Consider the following 19810-nt stretch of genomic DNA (forward strand, 5'->3'; position numbering starts at 1 on the left):
ACTCCCACAGCATCTGGCAAAGCAGACTAGTTTTGACAAACAGCTGGACTCTCTGACTGACCTGCTGTCTGAGATGGAGACCAGAGGACCCTTCAACCCCAAGGTACAGAGAAGGACAAGTATTTCATATACTGTAGAGCGTCGTGTACTGTAGAGCTTCATAGAAGCACACAACGTCAGTAAACCAACAGGGAAACTGACTGTAACAAAAGACTGCAGTAGACACAGCATGATACACAGAGAGAGAGAGAGTAGGAAAGACTTGGGACTGAGAATAAAGAAATAAAGATGAGATGTGGAGGGGAATAAATGGAGGAGGGGGGAGGGGGGGGAGACGTTGACTCATAGAAGTTTGAATAAAGGGGCCTCCAAGGTAGCGAGAAAGAGGGGGAGAGAGAGCAGGTTAGGAGAAACCAATTGGCCAGATGCCAGGTTGTTTTGTGTCTGTTCAGGTTGATGGCTCTGAGATGAGTAAGCTGTTAGTAACTGCACACAGACAGACAATGAGAGAGTGATGTACAAAAACAGAGGAAGTGAGTGATGCAGAGAAACTCGCACTGAATGATGTATATAAAGAAAGATGGAGATGCAAACAGAAAGAGAGGCCAAGGACCGTGTGTGTGTGGGGCCAAGCCAGCGGGGAAACAGCCATAAATGGAGAGTGTTTTATCCTCCTGGGAGGAACTGGATCAGAACAGAGAAATGTTGGCACAAGCTCTTGATAAAAATGTCAGAGACAGATTACTACTGATGAGCTCAAGTTCCCCTGTATGACTCAGAGCCTGTGCTTTGTGGAAGTTGAACATTTGATACGATAGAAAATCACTACCTGCAACCTTTTAAAATGTTTGAATACTGTACTTGAATGATACTATTAGCCGTTTTCACCGTTCCTACAACCACAGCCGGATTGTTAAGTAGGGTGGATTGTTTAGAATGTTTTAAATAGTACTGTATAGAACATTGTATTTTCAACTGGAAAACTTCCAAAATAGCTGGAGGGGCACTCGGTTCCTAATGTTTTTAGTCTAAAAGTAGGTTTGAGGCCATACAACAGCTTGTTGTTGTGTGTTGTCTCATAGTTCTCTTCAATTCTTCAGTACATATAGCCTGTAATGTTTTCTTGTCTGATCTTGTCTCACCAGTTGCCCAGTCAGTACTCAGCTCCTCCTCCTCCTGCCCCCAAGCCTGCAGGTCCTCCCCCCACTGCTCCCAAGCCCAACCTCTCCTTCCTCCCCCCTCCAGAGATGGGAGACAAGCCCCCTCCCGCTCCCTGGGCCGAGGAGCTCAAACTCCGAACGACACACCGACAAGCCAATAACGCTACATCCGCCCCAGCTCCTGCCCCACAGCCATTTGCTAAGGCCCCAGTCGTGGCTCCTAAGGCTTTTGGGGGCATGAAAACGGGGACGTTCGTGCCCCCTGTGGGGCTGAAGAACCAGAACCACGCACCGGCTCCATTTGGTGTTGCTCCTAAACCTTCCCCTGCAGCCAGCTCCTTCCCTCCTCCTCCTGCCGCTCCTCCCGCCCCTCCAGCCAACAAAGTGGCTCCCCCAGCCTTCAATCACTCAAAGCCGTCTTCCATTGATTCTCAGATGACTGTGAGCCCGCCCCCTCCAGCTCCCGTGCCCCCTCCTCAGCCCAAAGCGATGACATCACCACCTTCTTCTTACAGCCAGCCAATGAAATCCCCCCCTTCATCAAAGGTATGTTAGGAGACCCCTTGGGGTGAGTGTGTGTGTGTTTAGTACTCCCCCTGTTAAATGTGTGTGTTTTCTGTCCCCCAGCCCTCGCCCCCTGGGCCTGTCTCTGTCCCAGGTGGAGGTGTTCCTCTCTCCATGAGGGAGGTGGAGGAGCTGGAGAGAATGACCAATGCATTCATCAAAGACATGGACACACACGCTCCCGTCATCACCTCAGCACCTACAGGTACACACACCCTCCGTTCATCTCCTCAGCACCTACAGGTACACACACACCCTCCGTTCATCACCTCAGCACCTACAGGTACACACACACCCTCCGTTCATCACCTCAGCACCTACAGGTACACACACACCCTCCGTTCATCACCTCAGCACCTACAGGTACACACACACCCTCCGTTCATCACCTCAGCACCTACAGGTACACACACACCCTCCGTTCAGCACCTACAGGTACACACACACCCTCCGTTCATCACCTACACTAGTTCATTGTTTCATACTGCCTGACAACACTATCTCAGTATGCTATTGATTCTGATTGACTGGGCTGTGGTGCTGATTGACTGGGCTGTGGTGCTGATTGACTGGGCTGTGGTGCTGATTGACTGGGCTGTAGTTCTGATTGACTGGGCTGTAGTTCTAGTTGACTGGGCTGTAGTTCTAGTAGACTGGGCTGTAGTTCTAGTAGACTGGGCTGTAGTTCTAGTAGACTGGGCTGTAGTTCTAGTTGACTGGGCTGTAGTTCTAGTTGACTGGGCTGTAGTTCTAGTTGACTGGGCTGTAGTTCTAGTAGACTGGGCTGTAGTTCTAGTTGACTGGGCTGTAGTTCTAGTTGACTGGGCTGTAGTTCTAGTTGACTGGGCTGTAGTTCTAATAGACTGGGCTGTAGTTCTAGTAGACTGGGCTGTAGTTCTAGTAGACTGGGCTGTAGTTCTAGTTGACTGGGCTGTAGTTCTAGTAGACTGGGCTGTAGTTCTAGTTGACTGGGCTGTAGTTCTAGTTGACTGGGCTGTAGTTCTAGTTGACTGGGCTGTAGTTCTAGTAGACTGGGCTGTAGTTCTAGTTGACTGGGCTGTAGTTCTAGTAGACTGGGCTGTAGTTCTAGTAGACTGGACTGGGGTGTTGATTGGCCTTTCATCAAAATGATTGATCAGTGTAATTAGGCAGTAAGGAGCCTTCTCCCTCCTCTCTCTCTCATTGGTGCTAGACCAGTGTGTCTGTGGTAATGACTTAATGACTGTGTGGAATAAGACTGACTGGGCTCTGCCTCTGTCAGCGTCAACCAACTATTTTCCCCTCTCTCTTTGTCCCCTCTCTCCCTTTCTATCTCCCTCCCTCTCTCTCTCTCCACTCCCTCTCTCTCTCTCTCAGAGGTATGTGGGAAGTGTGGTGAGGCTCTGTCTCGTTCCCAGCCTGCAGTGAGAGCTATGAACAAACTCTTCCACTCTGACTGTTTCTGCTGCATGAGCTGCCATCGCCCCCTGCAGGGCATGCAGTTCTACGACAAGGACGGGACGCCACAGTGTGAGGACTGCTACATTGTGAGTACACACACACACAGCAATTGCATGCACAAAAAGCTTACAGTAATTAATTAACTCTCTCACACACAAATATATGTAACTTGTTTGCTCTCTCTCCCACCCTCCTGTCTGTGTGTCTCTACAGAGTTCTCTGGCGGTGTGTTCTCGGTGCGGGGAGCGTATTACAGACCGTGTGTTGAAGGCGGTGGGCCAGTGTTTCCATGCCCACTGTTTCCGCTGCTGCACCTGCGCCTGCAGCCTGGAGGGGGCGCCCTTCATCACCGACGACAACAACAACCCATACTGTGTCCCAGACTACCACAGGTACGGCCTCTCATCTCCTTTTTTTTCTCTCTGTCTCTCTCAGGTAGTGTGTGTGTGTGTGTGTGGTACAGGGCTAATGTCCTCTCTGTCCCCCTGCCTGTAGGCGTTTCTCTCCCCTGTGTGTGAGCTGTAATGAGCCCATAGTTCCTGACGCCGGCAGTCAAGAGACCGTCAGAGTCGTGGCCCTCGACAAGAACTTCCACCTCAAGTGCTACCGCTGTGAGGTAAGGACAACAGACCTGCTACATCTAAAGTACTACCGCTGTGAGGTAAGGACAACAGACCTGCTACATCTAAAGTGCTACCGCTGTGAGGTAAGGACAACAGACCTGCTACATCTAAAGTACTACCGCTGTGAGGTAAGGACAACAGACCTGCTACATCTAAAGTACTACCGCTGTGAGGTAAGGACAACAGACCTGCTACATCTAAAGTGCTACCGCTGTGAGGTAAGGACAACAGACCTGCTACATCTAAAGTACTACCGCTGTGAGGTAAGGACAACAGACCTGCTACATCTAAAGTACTACCGCTGTGAGGTAAGGACAACAGACCTGCTACATCTAAAGTGCTACCGCTGTGAGGTAAGGACAACAGACCTGCTACATCTAAAGTACTACCGCTGTGAGGTAAGGACAACAGACCTGCTACATCTAAAGTACTACCGCTGTGAGGTAAGGACAACAGACCTGCTACATCTAAAGTACTACCGCTGTGAGGTAAGGACAACAGACCTGCTACATCTAAAGTACTACCGCTGTGAGGTAAGGACAACAGACCTGCTACATCTAAAGTACTACCGCTGTGAGGTAAGGACAACAGACCTGCTACATCTAAAGTACTACCGCTGTGAGGTAAGGACAACAGACCTGCTACATCTAAAGTACTACCGCTGTGAGGTAAGGACAACAGACCTGCTACATCTAAAGTACTACCGCTGTGAGGTAAGGACAACAGACCTGCTACATCTAAAGTACTACCGCTGTGAGGTAAGGACAACAGACCTGCTACATCTAAAGTACTACCGCTGTGAGGTAAGGACAACAGACCTGCTACATCTAAAGTACTACCGCTGTGAGGTAAGGACAACAGACCTGCTACATCTAAAGTACTACCGCTGTGAGGTAAGGACAACAGACCTGCTACATCTAAAGTACTATAAACACATACAGTGGCTTGCGAAAGTATTCACCCCCTTGGCATTTTTCCTATTTTGTTGCCTTACCTGGAATTAAAGTTGTATCATTTGATTCACACAACATGCCTACCACTTTGAAGATGCAAGAAATAAGACAAAAAAACTGAAATTGGGTGTGCATAACTATTCACCCCCCCAAAGTCAATACTTTGTAGAGCAACCTTTTGCAGCAATTACAGCTGCAAGTCTCTTGGGGTATGTCTCTATAAGCTTGGCACATCTAGCCACTGGGATTTTTGCCCATTCTTCCAAGGCAAAACTGCTCCAGCTCCTTCAAGTTGGATGGGTTCCGCTGGTGTACAGCAATCTTTAAGTCATACCACATATTTCCAATTGGATTGAGCTCTGGGCTTTGACTAGACCGTTCCAAGACATTTAAATGTTTCCCCATGAAGATCTTGTGTTGCTTTAGCAGTATGCTTAGGATCATTGTCCTGCTGGACGGTGAACCTCCGTCCCAGTCTCAAATCTCTGAAAGACTGAAACATGTTTCCCTCAAGAATTTCCCTGTATTTAGCGCCATCCATCATTCCTTCAATTCTGACCAGTTTCCCAGTCCCTGCTGATGAAAAACATCCCCACAGCATGATGCTGCCATCCATGCTTCACTGTGGGGATGGTGTTCTCGGGGTGATGAGCGTTCTCGGGGTGATGAGCGTTCTCGGGGTGATGAGCGTTCTCGGGGTGATGAGCGTTCTCGGGGTGATGAGCGTTGTTGGGTTTGCTCCAGACATAGCGTTTATCTTGATGGCCAAAAAGCTCAATTTTTGTCTCATCTGACCAGAGTACCTTCTTCCATATGTTTGGGGAGTCTCCCAAATGCTTTTTGGTGAACACTTTAAGCAATGGCTTTTTTCTGGCCACTCTTCTGTAAAGCCCAGCTCTGTGGAGTGTACGGCATAAAGTGGTCCTATGGACAGATACTCCCATCTCCGCTGTGGAGCTTTGCAGCTCCTTCAGGGTTATCTTTGGTCTCTTTGTTGCCTCTCTGATTAATGCCCTCCTTGCCTGGTCCGTGAGTTTTGGTGGGCGGCCCTCTCTTGGCAGGTTTGTTGTGGTGCCATATTCTTTCCATTTTTTAATAATGGATTTAATGGTGCTCTGTGGGATGTTCAAAGTTTCTGATATTTTTTATAACCCAAACCTGATCTGTACTTCTCCACAACTTTGTCCCTGACCTGTTTGGAGAGCTCCTTGGTCTTCATAGTGCTGCTTGCTTGGTGGTGCCCCTTGCTTACTGGTGTTGCAGACTCTGGGGCCTTTCAGAACAGGTGTGTGTGTGTGTGTGTGTGTGTGTGTGTGTGTGTGTGTGTGTATATATCTATCGATCATGTGACTGATCATGTGACACTTAGATTGCACACAGGTGGACTTTATTTAACTAATTATGTGACTTCTGAAGGTAATTGGTTGCACCAGATCTTATTTAGGGGCTTCATAGTGAAGGGGGTGAATACATGCGCATGCACCACTTTTCAGTTTTTTACTTTATAGAATTTTTTGAAACAAGTAATTTTTCTGGGGACTATTTTGTTTATGTCCATTACATGAAATCCAAATAAAAATCCATTTAAATTACAGGTTGTAATGCAACAAAATAGGAAAAAACGCCACGGGGATGAATACTTTTGCAAGGCACTGTAAAGAAAGTGCCAGATGTATGAGATGGTTAAATATCTTAACAGTTTGAATGGTGTCCCTGAGTGTTTTGGATGTAAATGTTTTCCAGTGACCTTCTGCACATCCTGAAGTCTCTCTTCCTGGTTGCAGGATTGTTCCCGTCCCCTCTCCATAGAGGCGGACGCAGACGGCTGCTACCCATTGGACGGCAGGATCCTGTGCATGAAGTGCCACACCCAGCGGGCCAAGGCTATGCAGTGATTGGTGGACACATCTGTTATTCAAGTCGAACTTTGAACCAAATCCAAGACACAGGATCCATTCAGCTTCCACCATTCTGTCTTTGCAACAGGGCTTTACTTGTGCGCTGTGTGTGTGAGTTCATGAGTGAAAGCGAGTATGTTTGCATGCAGATGTGTCATTATGTCTCTCCTCTTTCTGCTTATTCTCCCTCTCAGTCCAGAGGTAATGTACTGCACTGAGAAACTCCATTCCTCCTCCCCTTCTCCCCTTGTGTTAATACCAGTGTTATCAAGGCCATTTTTTGTTTACGCTAAAATTCCCAGCATGACTTGCACACGTATAGCTTAGTCATGGGCTGTGTCCCAACAGTCAAAGATGGTTTCCTCTCCTCTTCTCTCTCCACTGATAGGAAAACATGTTGAGAAGGTTTCAGCCATACAACTTTGATTTGTCTTTCACTTTTTAGTGGTACGGAAGGAAAAGAGTGGAAGTATTTCTGAGTATTTGAGACATATTAACAGTAAGGTGAGGTTGCCCCTAAATGCTGATCTTGGGTCAGTTTTTCAATCCCCCTTACTGATTATGGTTAGATCTTAGATCTGTGCCTACTGGCAACTTTTCCCAGGAGTTTAGTGTAACCCCCTGACCCCAGTGCATGAGGAGTTGAACAAAAGTTTAAGGTGGACTAATTCATGTTCCCCTGCACCTCCCATAGGGCTGAGCTCTGGTGGGCTGGTGGCACCTGAAGCACTTTGGGAGTTGTAGTGCCTGCAAACATACAAGTTGCTTAATCTGCCTTTAGCGAGTGCTTTCTAGAGAACTACATATCCCATCAGACACGATGTAGCAGAGCAGTGTGCTGTGGGAAATGTAGTTCCTCCAGGGCTAAAAACTGAGTGCAATTAAACAAACAAAAATATGTGAATGTCGCTCTCGTTTGTTTTTGTTGTGTGCGTTTGTTGCTTTATAGGCATGCATAGCTACAGATCACTGTTAGTTACTCTCACCAATTTATCAAACACAGAATGAGGGTACAATATGATCAAAATGACCATGTCAAAAGAATAGAAGATTTAAGATCATGATTAGACACTACCAAGAACAAAGGTCAAAAGTTTGCCAAGCACAGATTCCATTCCTATGATCTCCTCATGTTAAATAATTAGAGTGCTGTAGTTTAAAGAGGACCACATGGCTTAGAACAGAATCTACGCTCCAGGCAGAAGTTGCTCTTAACTGCTAGGATCAGATTACCCTGCCCCATCCCTAATCATAATTCAAAGGGGATGGAGGGTAACTTCCAGGACCTACAGTACAGTATAATCCTATCATCCTCAATGAAGCGCTCTTGAACGCATACTTATCTAGTGTGCAGGTGAGTTAAGATATCTAATGAGTAACATAGGTATAGAGATATTACCTCTCATTAATTTAATTCACCAAAAGGTAAACTTATAGATTTTTGCACTATACACCTGCATTTACAAATGCTTAGTATTTTTGGGCATCTGCAGCTCTCCAAATAACATAATAGAAGTGATTCTGAATCAGGGTTTTAAGTATTATAAACATGCAACAGATCAAATGGCCAGTCTGTTTTCCAGTAGAGTATAGTAGGTCATTGACTAGCAGCAGCATGTAGATCAAACCAATACAGTTCAAGGTGTTGGTAACACATTTCACATCCAGCGGTCACTCAAATGCATCACACTTTTTAAATTCATTGCCTTTTGTTTTTGTGGAATTCACTTCAGTTTTTAATCATATTTTTTGTGTGCTTTACACAGTATATTGTTCCTCTTCCTTTCTCATAATACTCCAATGAATACCACTGTTTCCATTATTCCGCTTAGTGTTCATTTATGTCTTGATATCAGTTATATTTACTCTGCTTGTAATCTTACCATACTGTATTTCATTAATAAGTACTTTTATTTTCTGTGATTTTTCTGTGAAACTTGGTGAGTTTCCATTTCCACCCTAGTATTCCTCTCCTGTTCAGACTGGTTTGGCACCGAACACCCATCCTTCCACATTCCTCAGTCTGGCATAGCAACATAACCCTAATGACCAAACTAACCCTAATGACCAAACTAACATCCTAAACCATATGGCCAAATACGACTCAATATGCATGTTATCTGGGTCGTCGGTATCATCTTCAGTATTCTCAGTTGTTTTTCGTTTTTTTATTTGCACAAATGATTCCACCTTTGTGACCATGCCTTTGTCATCACTGTCAGACCATTGGTGTGTGATGTTGCCTTCAAAAACACCACTTTGCTCATTTATTTAATGATGATCGCCTTGTTCTTTTCATATAGTTTTTATAAATTCCTCTTATGTTTGTGTGAATGTGTGTATGTTTACGGTTCCAAACATGCCAACATTAATTACCAGTACATGTCATTCTTTTTCTTCTTTAATTTTACTGTTCTCAAAATAAAACTGCTAATTGCCTAAGTCCTGTGTGGTTTTATTGTGCCTGTTTGGCATTTACAATAACTAAAGGTCTTTATCCCTGGAAGTTATTGTTCAGTATTGTCCTCATTCTCTCACATCAAATACAGTATTTCTCTCTCTCAAATCAAATGTTATTTGTCACATGCGCCGAATACAACAGGTATTTCACCTTACAGTGAAATGCATATTTACAAGCCCTTAACCAACATTGCAGTTTTAAGAAAATACCCGCAAAAAATGTAAACAAATGTTAAGAAAAAAGTAAGATAACAAATAATTAAGAGCAGCAGTAAATAACAATAGGGGGCTATATACGGGGTACCGGTACAGAGTCAATGTGCTGGGGCACCAGTGTCGAGGTAATTGAGATAATTATGTACATGCAGTTAGGGTTGTTAAAGTGGCTATGCATAGATAATAACTAGTAGCAGCGTGGGGGGTGCAAAGTAGAAGCTGTTTAGAAGCCTCTTGGACCTAGACTTGGCGCTCCGGTACTGCTTGCCTTGTGGTAGCAGAGAGAACAGTCTATGACTATGGGGTGTCTGGAGTCTTTGACGATTTTAGGGCCTTCATCTGACACCGCCTGGTATAGAGGTCCTGGATGGCAGGAAGCTTGGCCCCGGTGATGTACTGGGCCGTATGCACTACCCTCTGTAGTGCCTTGCGGTCGGAGGCCGAGCAGTTGCCATACCAGGTAGTGATGCTCTCGATGGTGCAGCTGTAAAATCTTTTGAGGATCTGAGGACCCATGCCAAATATTTTCAGTCTTCTGAGGGGGAATAGGTTATGTCGTGCCATCTTTATGACTGTCTTGGTGGGCTTGGACCATGTTAGTTTGTTGTTGATGTGGACACCAACAGCCCCGTCCACTACAGTCCCGTCGATGAGAATGGGGGCGTGCTTGATCCTCTATTTCCTGTAGTCCACAATCATCTCCTTTGTCTTGATCACATTGAGGGAGAGGTTGTTGTCCTTGCACCACATGGTCAGGCCTTTGACCTCTTCCCTATAGGCTGTCTCATCGTTGTCAGTGATCAGGCCTGCCACTGTTGTGTCATCAGCAAACTTAATGATGGTGTTGGAGTTGTGCCTGGCCATGCAGTCATGAGTGAACAGGAAGTACAGGAGGGGACTGAGCACGCACCCCTGAGGGGCCCCCATGTTGATGATCAGTGTGGCAGATGTGTTGTTACCTACCCTTACCACCTGGGGGCAGCCTGTCTGGAAGTCCAGGATCCAGTTGCAGAGGGAGCTGTTAAGTCCCAGGGTCCTTCGCTTGGTGATGAGCTTTGAGGGCACTATGGTGTTGAACGCTGAGCTGTAGTCAATGAATAGCATTCTCATGTAGGTGTTCCTTTTGTCCAGGTGGGAAAGGGCAGTGTGGAGTGCAATAGAGATTGCATCATCTGTGGATCTGTTGGTGCGGTATGCAAATTGGAGTGGGTCTAGGGTTTCTGGGATAGCGGTGTTGATGTGAGCCATTACCAGCCTTCCAAAGCATTTCATGGCTACAGTGCTCAGGGTCGGTAGTCATTTAGGCAGGTTACCTTAGTGTTCTTGGGCACAGGGACTAGGGTGGTCTGCTTGAAACATGTTGGTATTACAGACTCTGACAGGGAGAGGTTGAAAATGTCAGTGAAGATTTTTGCCAGTTAGTCAGCGCATGCTCGGTGTACACGTCCTGGTAATCCGTCTGGCCCAGCGGCCTTATGACGTGTCCTCCACTATGCTATCAGTGACGTGTTCCATTGCCAGATGACCTCTAGAACACCCTCGCTCTCTCTATCAATTCATACCAGACACTCTGCTGCACTGATAGTGACGCGGGTAGACGGCTGTGTGTGCACTGTTTTTGCATTTGAGAACATGTTGGTCCTCTCGATGCAGGGTAACAATGTGTCCTCTTAACGTTTTGACTTTTTCTGTGTTTCAGAGTTCTGCTGATTTTATTGGCTCTGTACCGACCTGTTGCTTAGGGACATTATGTTCTCATGAATTACATTTGAATGACGTTTGAGTTAAAACTCAGTCATTTTAGAGTTGTGGTTTGAAGAGGATTCCTCCTACACATCAAACACACCCACGTGCATGTCACAGTCTAAATGGATCCACAGTGCCACCTAATAATGTAGCAGAGAGAGAGGTAGGCTGCCAGGTCAACTCTGTTTATCAGAACGTCGGAGGAGGAGAGAAGTGGGTGATGAAAGAAGATAGAGAGCTGAGATGACAGCTGGCTGATGGAGGGAGAGATAGAGGTCTAGAGGCTACGTGTGTGGGAGAAATGAGAAACATCAGATGCTGTAACAACCTAAACCCAGACAGACAGAACAAGACACAACAGAGTATGGCAGAAACCCCAGCAGAGCCTCAGGTAAAACCTGCAGAAGGACTTTTAATTATTTCATGAAATGTTATTATGAAGTTTATGCTGATCCTAGGTGATTTCAAATCAATGTTGGCCTGCCACAGGCTCAACACTTTCTACTTATTGCATCAGGTTTTTTTGGGGGGGGGGGGGGGGGGGGGTGTTGGAGCAAGCTCTCAATTGTCCTGCGCCTCATACTATACATTTCAAGTTGTATAGAGGAGTGTCTTCCTGTTTTTAATGCGGTATTAAATGTATATAGAGGACAAGATAGGTTATAAGACTTTTGTGTCAAATTAGTCTTAAATGATGCAGAAATGTGTATCATGATAATCCTGATATGAAATTCACTATCATTCAATTTGGTTTAGATTGACTGTGAGCTGCAGCCCCCATCTAATACCCTTTCTGAGCCTCAGCTCCAGTCCCAACTACACCCTCTCTCTGAGCCCCAGCCACTACCCCAGCCTGATATCCTTCCCCAGCATGATACCCTTCCCCAGCCTGATACCCTTCCCCAGCCTTGGCCTCAGACCCTACCCCAGCCTGATACCCTACCCCAGCCTGATACCCTTCCCCAGCCTCAGACCCTACCCCAGCCTGATACCCTTCCCCAGCCTTGGCCTCAGACCCTACCCCAGCCTGATACCCTTCCCCAGCCTCAGACCCTACCCCAGCCTGATACCCTTCCCCAGCCTTGGCCTCAGACCCTACCCCAGCCTGATACCCTTCCCCAGCCTTGGCCCCAGCCCCTACCCCAGCCTGATACCCTTCCCCAGCCTTGGCCCCAGCCCCTACCCCAGCCTCAGCCAGATAGCCTTCCTGAGCCCCAGCTCCTACCCCAGCCTGATACCCTCCCTGAGCCCCAGCCCCAGTCTGAAGAGGAGGTGAAGCCCTGGGTGTGGACATGTCAGCGCGTACTCCTTCTCTTCCTCCTGGCATCCTCCTTCTGCGCCTCCATACTGGGCCTGGCCTACTACTCCCAGCAGCACCGCCCACCAGAGAGCACACCGCCAGCCTCTCCTCCATGTACCTCCCCGGCTTGTCAGAGGGCGACCGCCCGTCTTTCCATCTCAGTCGACCCCTTCTCTCAGCCCTGTGACTACTTCCTGTTTCCCTGTGGGTCTGAAGGGGCGTCTCTGTCCACCAGGGGGAGACAGAGGGGCAAGGGCATCCCCCTACACCCACAGGGTCACAAGAGCAGGGCAGCACAGGCAGAGAAAGAGAGAGAAAGAGGGAGGAAGGAGAGAGAGACAGGCACAGACATAATAGAAAAGGCTCCAGCAGACAGAATGCCAGACAGACAGACTGCACTACTGCTGACAATGAGGGAGATTTTGGGTGAGAATCTAAAAATGTTGCTCTGTTTATCCTCTGTAGATTTTGTACCAGTTCTTTGGGACAATCATTTAAATAGAACTGCTGAAACCGTTTCCATAACAGGACCTTTTATCCTCACAATGAAACGTTGATATAATGTTCCTCTGTCAGAAGCTGAGGACCGCTCCAGCCCAGGTAACTCAGCGAAGCAGAAGGCCTGTATGTTCTACCGTTCCTGTATGGACACTGGCCCCACAGAGACCGCCGGGCCAGAACCTTTCCTCAGGCTAGTCCACAAGGTCAGATCCCTGGAATCGATTGGTGGGGTATGGTGACTGATTACACCTTATCTACTATTATGGTAAAAACTCTTTCCCCCTCTCTCTCTCTCTCTCTCTCTCTCTCTCTACCCCTCCACCCCTCCTCTCTCTCACGCTCTCTATCACTCTCTATCACTCTCTATCACTCTTTCTCTCTCTACCCCTCCACCCCTCCTCTCCTCTCTCTCGCTCTCTATCACTCTCTCTCTCTCTCTCTACCCCTCCACCACTCCTCTCCTCTCTCTCTCTATCACTCACTCTCTCTCTCTCTCTACCCCTCCACCCCTCCTCTCCTCTCTCTCTCGCTCTCTATCACTCTCTCTCTCTCTCCCTCTCTCTCTACCCCTCCACCTCCCCTCCCCCTCTCTAGCTGGGTGGCTGGGCTGTATCTGGCCAGTGGAACCAGACAGACTTCAACTCCACTCTGTCTCTACTGATGAGAGACTATGGCACCTTCCCATTCTTTAGTGTTTATGTGGGCAAGGATCCTAATGACACTCAAGGAGACAAGCGTTACATACAGGTCAGTTAGACTGGGGTTCTGGGGCAGTGAAATACTTAATGTTCTACAGTATATACAGTAATGGATTATATTCATACAGCACTTTTCACTGGAGCTTTACATAAAGGGTAACTTCCCCATCCACTATACATTTATAGCATAAACTCTTTTTCTATAGATTGATCAGCCGGATTTTCAGATACCTACTGAATGGAGCAGCAAGACTCAGAAGTCCAAAGCTAACACGCAGGTACACTAAGTCTATATCTGTTCTACAGTATATCATCTATCTGTTGATGGAAACATTTGGCATTAAGTTTCTCATCCCCTTTGCTCCCGCTCTTTATTTCTCTCGTTTCCCCCCAGATCCTGCGTCTGTTCCTGGCCTCGTATCAGAGGTTGCTGTCCCTGTTGGGCTCTCCCTCCAGCAGCACCAGTCTCCATATCGGCCTGTTCATCTCTCTGTCCTCTGAACTGGCTGTAGCTGCCTCTCCTCTGCCGCATCGCCTGCAGCAGGGGTTACTGTACCAGCGCATCACCATCAAAGAGCTACAGGTGCGGGTGTGTGTATGTACTTATGTGTGAGTGTGTGTGTGTGTCTCTAGTTCTCTCTCCCTTTACCCTAACCTTCACTAACTCATAGAGCTATTGTGCATGTGTACCTGTATTTCCCTATACAGAATCCATCTTTCTTATTTTGTGAACAGACCCTGGCCCCTGCCATTGATTGGCTGGGCTGTCTACAGACCACCTTCCATCCCCACCCTGTTAGCCAATCGGATCACGTCCTCCTGCACAACCTCCCTTACATAGTCCACATGTCCCGCATCATCGGCAAATGGCTGAATAAGCATGAATTGAGTGGCAGGTATGTCATGCAAAAGACAGTAACCAATATAACAAGGTTTCTCATGAAGGTTTCTCATGAAGGTTTCTCATCACACAAGCTACCTCTGTTACTTACAGCATGGTGTATAGTAATCAGTACACATTTGTCTGGTGCCTGTCCACCTCTCTGTTTAGTGGCCCTCTTCACACCTTCATGGTCCTCAGTCTCCTCCACACTGTCATACCCGCGCTGGACTCCAGGTTCACTCAGACAGAGAGGAATTTCTCCTTAGCTCTGGGGACTACAGAGGAGGTAACTGAATATGGACTACATTTCCCAGCTTGCTCTTGTAGTTGAATAACACTGGCTTGGAGTGATTATATTGTCTGGGACTTGTATTTCATTGCTGCTTGCCTCTCTCAGGATGTCCCTCGCTGGAGGCAGTGTGTTCTGCAGACTGAGAAAGGGTTTGACACGGTACTAACACACCTACTGAGAGAGACCACCGCATACACAGAGGTGAGAGGCACTGTGTGTGTGTGTGTGTGTGTGTGTGTGTGTGTGTGTGTGTGTGTGTGTGTGTGTGTGTGTGTGTGTGTGTGTGTGTGTGTGTGTGTGTGTGTGTGTGTGTGTGTGTGTGTGTGCATAGAGAAAGCAAAGACAGAAGAGGATGTAGTGTGTGAAATGTGTGATGAAGAATAGCAGCAACAAAATATACATTGAAAAAGTGAATTGTGTCCTATGCCTAATTGCCATGAGGAAGAGAGTTTAGAACACCTTTTAGTGAAAGGGAAAGGGGGATACCTAGTCAGTTGTCCAACTGAATGTATTCAACTGAAATGTGTCTTCCGCATTTAATCCAACCCCTCTGAACTGCTACAGAACTAAAGAAATATGGGCTCTGATGAGAAGTATATTTTTTGATGTATGTATAAGTCTTTCACGGTGTCTTCAATACTCACATTGATGACATTACTAAAGAATTATTGTGGACAATAATATGCATTGACATTACTACAGAATTAAGGTGAACAGTAAAATTTGGAAGACAAGATGCATTATGACTATAAAAAAAAAAGTTTTGATCGAACACAATTTAGATTTTTTTTAAATCAAAACGGAACAAAAATAAATAAGATGGCTCCAAAAACTCCCATAGACTATTACATCTGTAAATCATGTTATGTAATTATGAACTCAAATGTATTGATGAATTGTATTTATGTGAACTACAGTATTTATGATTTTCAAATGTGAAAAACTTCAAGAAATATTATTTTTAGCAACAAAATACAAGATAACTACTTCATAAATGTGATATTACATTATAAGTGTGTTGAAATTGTATTATCTGTTTCCTCTAGGCAGAGGAGCTGATTCAGAATGTCTATTCCTCCATCAAGTCCAAACTACCTGATCTCAGGTGGAGAGATGAGGAGTCTCGCATGTCTGTTTTGAATAAGGTAAAAGGTCAACAGTGGATGTAATTTACTGGAACCCTTATTTAAAAACAACTGTGTATTCATTGTCCACTTGAAATGTACAATCTGTGTTTTCCCAGATTCAGTCTCTGACTCCAAGACTTTCAACTAAAAACGTTTTCAGTGAAGCTGAACTCAACCAACTGTATTCAAAAGTAGAGTATTTTATTGTAGTGGAACTTGTCTACATTGCCAATAAGATACAGGATTTCTTCATCAATATCACTAATGAATCATATTACCAGTGATGATAATACATTGTACTATATACGTACTGGTAGTTAATTTTCCCCCATTTATTTAATTAATAGGTGACAATTGACGAACACAAGTATTTCTCCAACTACATCCAGTCTCTCTCCCTCCAGCGCCAGAGATCAAGCAAACTATTTTCCCAAACTGAAGGAGATGATATGTGAGAGCCCAGTTGTCATGAAAAGTCTGTGTGATTTGGTTTGGGTAGATATGTGTTATTAATATGTGAATATGAGAATTGAGGATTCTCTCTCTATCTCTCTCTCTCTCTCTGTCTCTCCATCTTCTCCTCCAGTTGGTCCATCACTCCATTTCTCTCCATCAATGAGCTAGTCTTTCCCATGGGGATGTTTGTCCAGCCTCTCTTCCACCCTACCTATCCCAGGTAACCCAAACTCCTATTTTTACTATCACATAATAAACAATGAATAACCAAGTAGTCTTATTGAGATAAAGAATCTCATTCCTCAGAGTGTTTTGTTGAGTATTTGCATGTTTTTGTGTCAGGGCCGTCAACTTCGGGGTTTTGGGGTCTCTGATGGCCAAAGATATTCTCCATCTCCTTCTACCCAACAGTAAGGCAAATAGTCTCAATGAATTACTCTATGATTGTAATGCAGTTAATTCAATGATGTACAGAGTTTGCATTTTGCACACGTTTATTTATGTGTGTATATAGGTGTGAGTAGGTTTATACATGATGCATGTGTGTGCCCTGACTGTTTAACCTGTGCTTTAATCCATTCTCAGAGTGTGTCTCCCAGGTCTATTGCAGAGTGTGTGTGCCCTGACTGTTCACCCTGTGCTTTAGTCCATTCTCAGAGTATGTCTCCCAGGTCCATAGCAGAGTGTGTGCGGTACCAGTACTTGAGTATGACAGAGGGACCAGGGAGAGAGGAGGCGTTCTCGCTGTCATCGGCACAGCAGCAGGAGATGTGGGTGCAGTACTCTGCTCTGCAGATTGCACTACAGGTCCGTTTTTGGGATTCCAAATCTATTCTAGGGTATCTAGGCTATTTCAATTTCAGCATCTTAGTTGTTTTGGTTGATATCAGAGGCATTCTATGTTTTGGTTGGTGTCAGAGGCATACTATGTTTTGGTTGATATCAGAGGCATACTATGTTTTGGTTGGTGTCAGAGGCATACTATGTTTTGGTTGGTGTCAGAGGAATACTATGTTTTGGTTGGTATCAGAGGCATACTATGTTTTGGTTGATATCAGAGGCATACTATGTTTTGGTTGATATCAGAGGCATACTATGTTTTGGTTGGTATCAGAGGCATACTATGTTTTGGTTGGTGTCAGAGGCATACTATGTTTTGGTTGGTGTCAGAGGCATACTATGTTTTGGTTGGTATCAGAGGCATACTATGTTTGGTTGGTGTCAGAAGCATACTATATTTTGATTGGTATCAGAGGCATACTATGTTTTGGTTGGTATCAGAGGCATACTATGTTTTGGTTGATATCAGAGGCATACTATGTTTTGGTTGATATCAGAGGCATACTATGTTTTGGTTGGTATCAGAGGCATACTATGTTTTGGTTAGTATCAGAGGCATACTATGTTTTGGTTGGTATCAGAGGCATACTATGTTTTGGTTGGTATCAGAGGCATACTATGTTTTGGTTGGTATCAGAGGCATACTGTGTTTGTCAAAGCTTTATCTACTTATTTCTCCCTCTTTATCCTTTACTCTCTGTGTCTCAGGCTTACAATCAGAGTTTGAAGAAGTATCCTGGGGACTCCTCTCTCTCAGGCCTCTCTCACACTCATCTGTTCCTTACTTCATTCACTCAGGTAAGAATAACAGAACAGTAGAAGAACAATAATTGCAGATGTCTAAAAGGTTCCCTTTACCATGGATATGAAGGTTCTACTAATGGATGTTTTCCGTCCTATAATTGTATTGATATTATCTTCTTTCAGATCAACTGCGACTCTGACCCGTACCATGAGTTCATGCCCTTTGAACCTTCCTTTCTGGTTACTGTCATCTGTGGGCACTCTGACCTCTGCCCTACGACCCTCTCCTGCCCCAACAAACCCCAGCAGCACCTCTTAGGGACATGCTGACCTACAGATCTACAGTAACATCTCCTACCGAACAAAAAATGCAGAGCCATTGATGAACACAGAAGACTGTGATTTTAACGGATCAGTGTCCCCCCCGCGGGACGGTTGAGCTAATGTAGGCTAATGTGATTAGCATGAGGTTGTAAGTCACAACAACAACAAATCCCAGGACATAAACATATCTGATATGGGCAGGAAGCTTAAATTATTGATAATCTAACTGCACTAACTCCAATTTACAGTAGCTATTACAGTGAAAGAATACTATACTATTGTTTGAGAAGAGTGCACAATTATACACTTGAAAATGTATTAATAAACCAATTAGGCACATTTGGACAGTCTTGAAACAACATTTTGAACAGATATAATGGTTCATTGGATCAGTCTAAAACTTTGCACATACACTGCTGCCATCTAGTGGCCAAAATCAAAATTGAGCCTGGGCTGGAATAATACATTATGGCCTTTCTCTTGCATTTGAAAGATAATGGTACAAAAAAGTCATGTTTTTTTCTTTGTATTATCTTTTACCAGATATAATGTGTTATATTCTCCTACATTAATTGAACATTTCCACAAACTTCAAAGTGTTTCCTTTCAAATGGTATGAAGAATATGCATATCCTTGCTTCAGGTCCTGAGCTACAGGCAGTTAGATTTGGGTATGTCATTTTAGGCAAAAATTGAAGAAAAAAAAGGGTCAGATCTTTAAGAAGGCAATAGCACAGAACACTAAATCCAAATGCAACTGACAGGATAGTTGATTATTCATTAGGCTTATCCATCCAGTCTCTTGTGACATCCTGTGCATGGGAGATTTGTTTCTGGGTTCTGAGATAAAACTATGCATATTGTCTGTGCTTTATTTCAAACTGCAGTATGTAACAAGCACCTTGTTATCCATAAGGATACTATTAGTTACGTTTGTAGGTTCTGGTCTGCTTACCTTTGTTAACTGTAGGGGAGAGTGTGTCTGCCAGTTTAGATGGTGCCAAAGACACAAACAGTGTTGAAAAAGTGTGTATGAAGTGTGTGGATGTAAATAAATAGGGAAAGGGGGATACCTAGTCAGTTTTAAAACTGAATGCATTCAACTGAAATGTGTCTTGCGCATTTAACCCAATCCCTCTGAATCAGAGAGGTGCGGTCATAGATATAAGGCTGATAATTCTACAAAATAAAGTTGATTTTTTTTATGTGAAGGGAGTTGTATTTCTTATGGAGTAATAACGTATACATGTAACATTTGTTTGTTATAAAACATGTTTATAATAGCTAGGTCAAAACTGTGGACAGGCAAGCGGGTAGGACTAGTGGTTGGGCGCTATTTAGGTTAGGCTATTTGATCGGAGTAACCTTATGTAAAAGGTTTCCTTCTAATTACATTGTCATACATTTTATCTCCGGCCTGAAAGCTATAGAAAAGGCCACATACTCTTTCTACCATATGCTATATCTGCTACATGATTTATGTTAGATTCATGTTTTGTCGGAATGTTGGTGGAGCGCTGCAGCTATATGTCTCTCCAACAGCACCCTGGAGAGGCGCACCCTGGAGAGGCGGCTGGGAATGGAC

The 19810-nt window shown here is 45.0% G+C and overlaps 2 protein-coding genes across 7 annotated transcripts in view; both read left to right on the forward strand.

Moving 5' to 3' along the window:
* LOC115177399 (zyxin) overlaps positions 1 to 9080 on the forward strand; it is a 30340-nt gene extending 21260 nt beyond the window's left edge. For 2 of the 3 annotated variants that reach the window (XM_029738136.1, XM_029738137.1), the window contains exons 4-9: positions 11 to 103; positions 1146 to 1706; positions 1788 to 1929; positions 3081 to 3250; positions 3378 to 3556; positions 3660 to 4857. In XM_029738136.1, the coding sequence (XP_029593996.1) occupies positions 11 to 103; positions 1146 to 1706; positions 1788 to 1929; positions 3081 to 3250; positions 3378 to 3556; positions 3660 to 4791 (2277 nt within the window). In that variant the 3' untranslated portion in view covers positions 4792 to 4857. Of the gene's footprint in view, positions 1 to 10; positions 104 to 1145; positions 1707 to 1787; positions 1930 to 3080; positions 3251 to 3377; positions 3557 to 3659; positions 4858 to 6524 lie in introns of those variants that run through there. The other variant, XM_029738138.1, reaches the window with a different exon arrangement.
* Positions 9081 to 10926: 1846 nt separating this feature from the next.
* kel (Kell metallo-endopeptidase (Kell blood group)) lies at positions 10927 to 18588 on the forward strand. 4 transcript variants are annotated; one of them, XM_029737035.1, is made up of 17 exons: positions 10931 to 11451; positions 11817 to 12786; positions 12937 to 13064; positions 13456 to 13608; positions 13766 to 13837; positions 13954 to 14142; positions 14295 to 14455; positions 14611 to 14728; positions 14840 to 14935; positions 15781 to 15879; positions 15978 to 16052; positions 16266 to 16312; positions 16448 to 16537; positions 16660 to 16727; positions 16964 to 17124; positions 17866 to 17955; positions 18085 to 18588. In XM_029737035.1, exons 1-17 carry the CDS (start codon positions 11362 to 11364, stop codon positions 18229 to 18231), a joined length of 2754 nt encoding a protein of 917 aa, XP_029592895.1. In that variant the 5' UTR covers positions 10931 to 11361; the 3' UTR covers positions 18232 to 18588. The 4 variants fall into 4 exon arrangements, with proteins under 4 accessions (XP_029592896.1, XP_029592895.1, XP_029592893.1 ...); XM_029737033.1 differs by having other exon boundaries at positions 10932 to 11451; positions 16209 to 16312; XM_029737034.1 differs by having other exon boundaries at positions 10932 to 11451; positions 12940 to 13064; positions 16209 to 16312.
* The last annotated feature ends 1222 nt before the right edge of the window (positions 18589 to 19810 follow it).

This window comes from Salmo trutta, chromosome 37 (genome assembly GCF_901001165.1).
Source record: "Salmo trutta chromosome 37, fSalTru1.1, whole genome shotgun sequence".
In the NCBI taxonomy this organism is placed as follows: Eukaryota; Metazoa; Chordata; class Actinopteri; order Salmoniformes; family Salmonidae; genus Salmo; species Salmo trutta.

Excerpts from the sequence above, each read along its gene's own strand:
- kel (XM_029737033.1), top strand. The coding sequence starts at position 11,362 with ATGAGAAACATCAGATGCTGTAACAACCTAAACCCAGACAGACAGAAC. Across the intron at positions 14,729-14,839 it reads CTCTGGGGACTACAGAGGAG|GATGTCCCTCGCTGGAGGCA; the intron begins GTAACTGAATAT and ends TGCCTCTCTCAG. Across the intron at positions 16,313-16,447 it reads CAAACTGAAGGAGATGATAT|TTGGTCCATCACTCCATTTC; the intron begins GTGAGAGCCCAG and ends CTTCTCCTCCAG.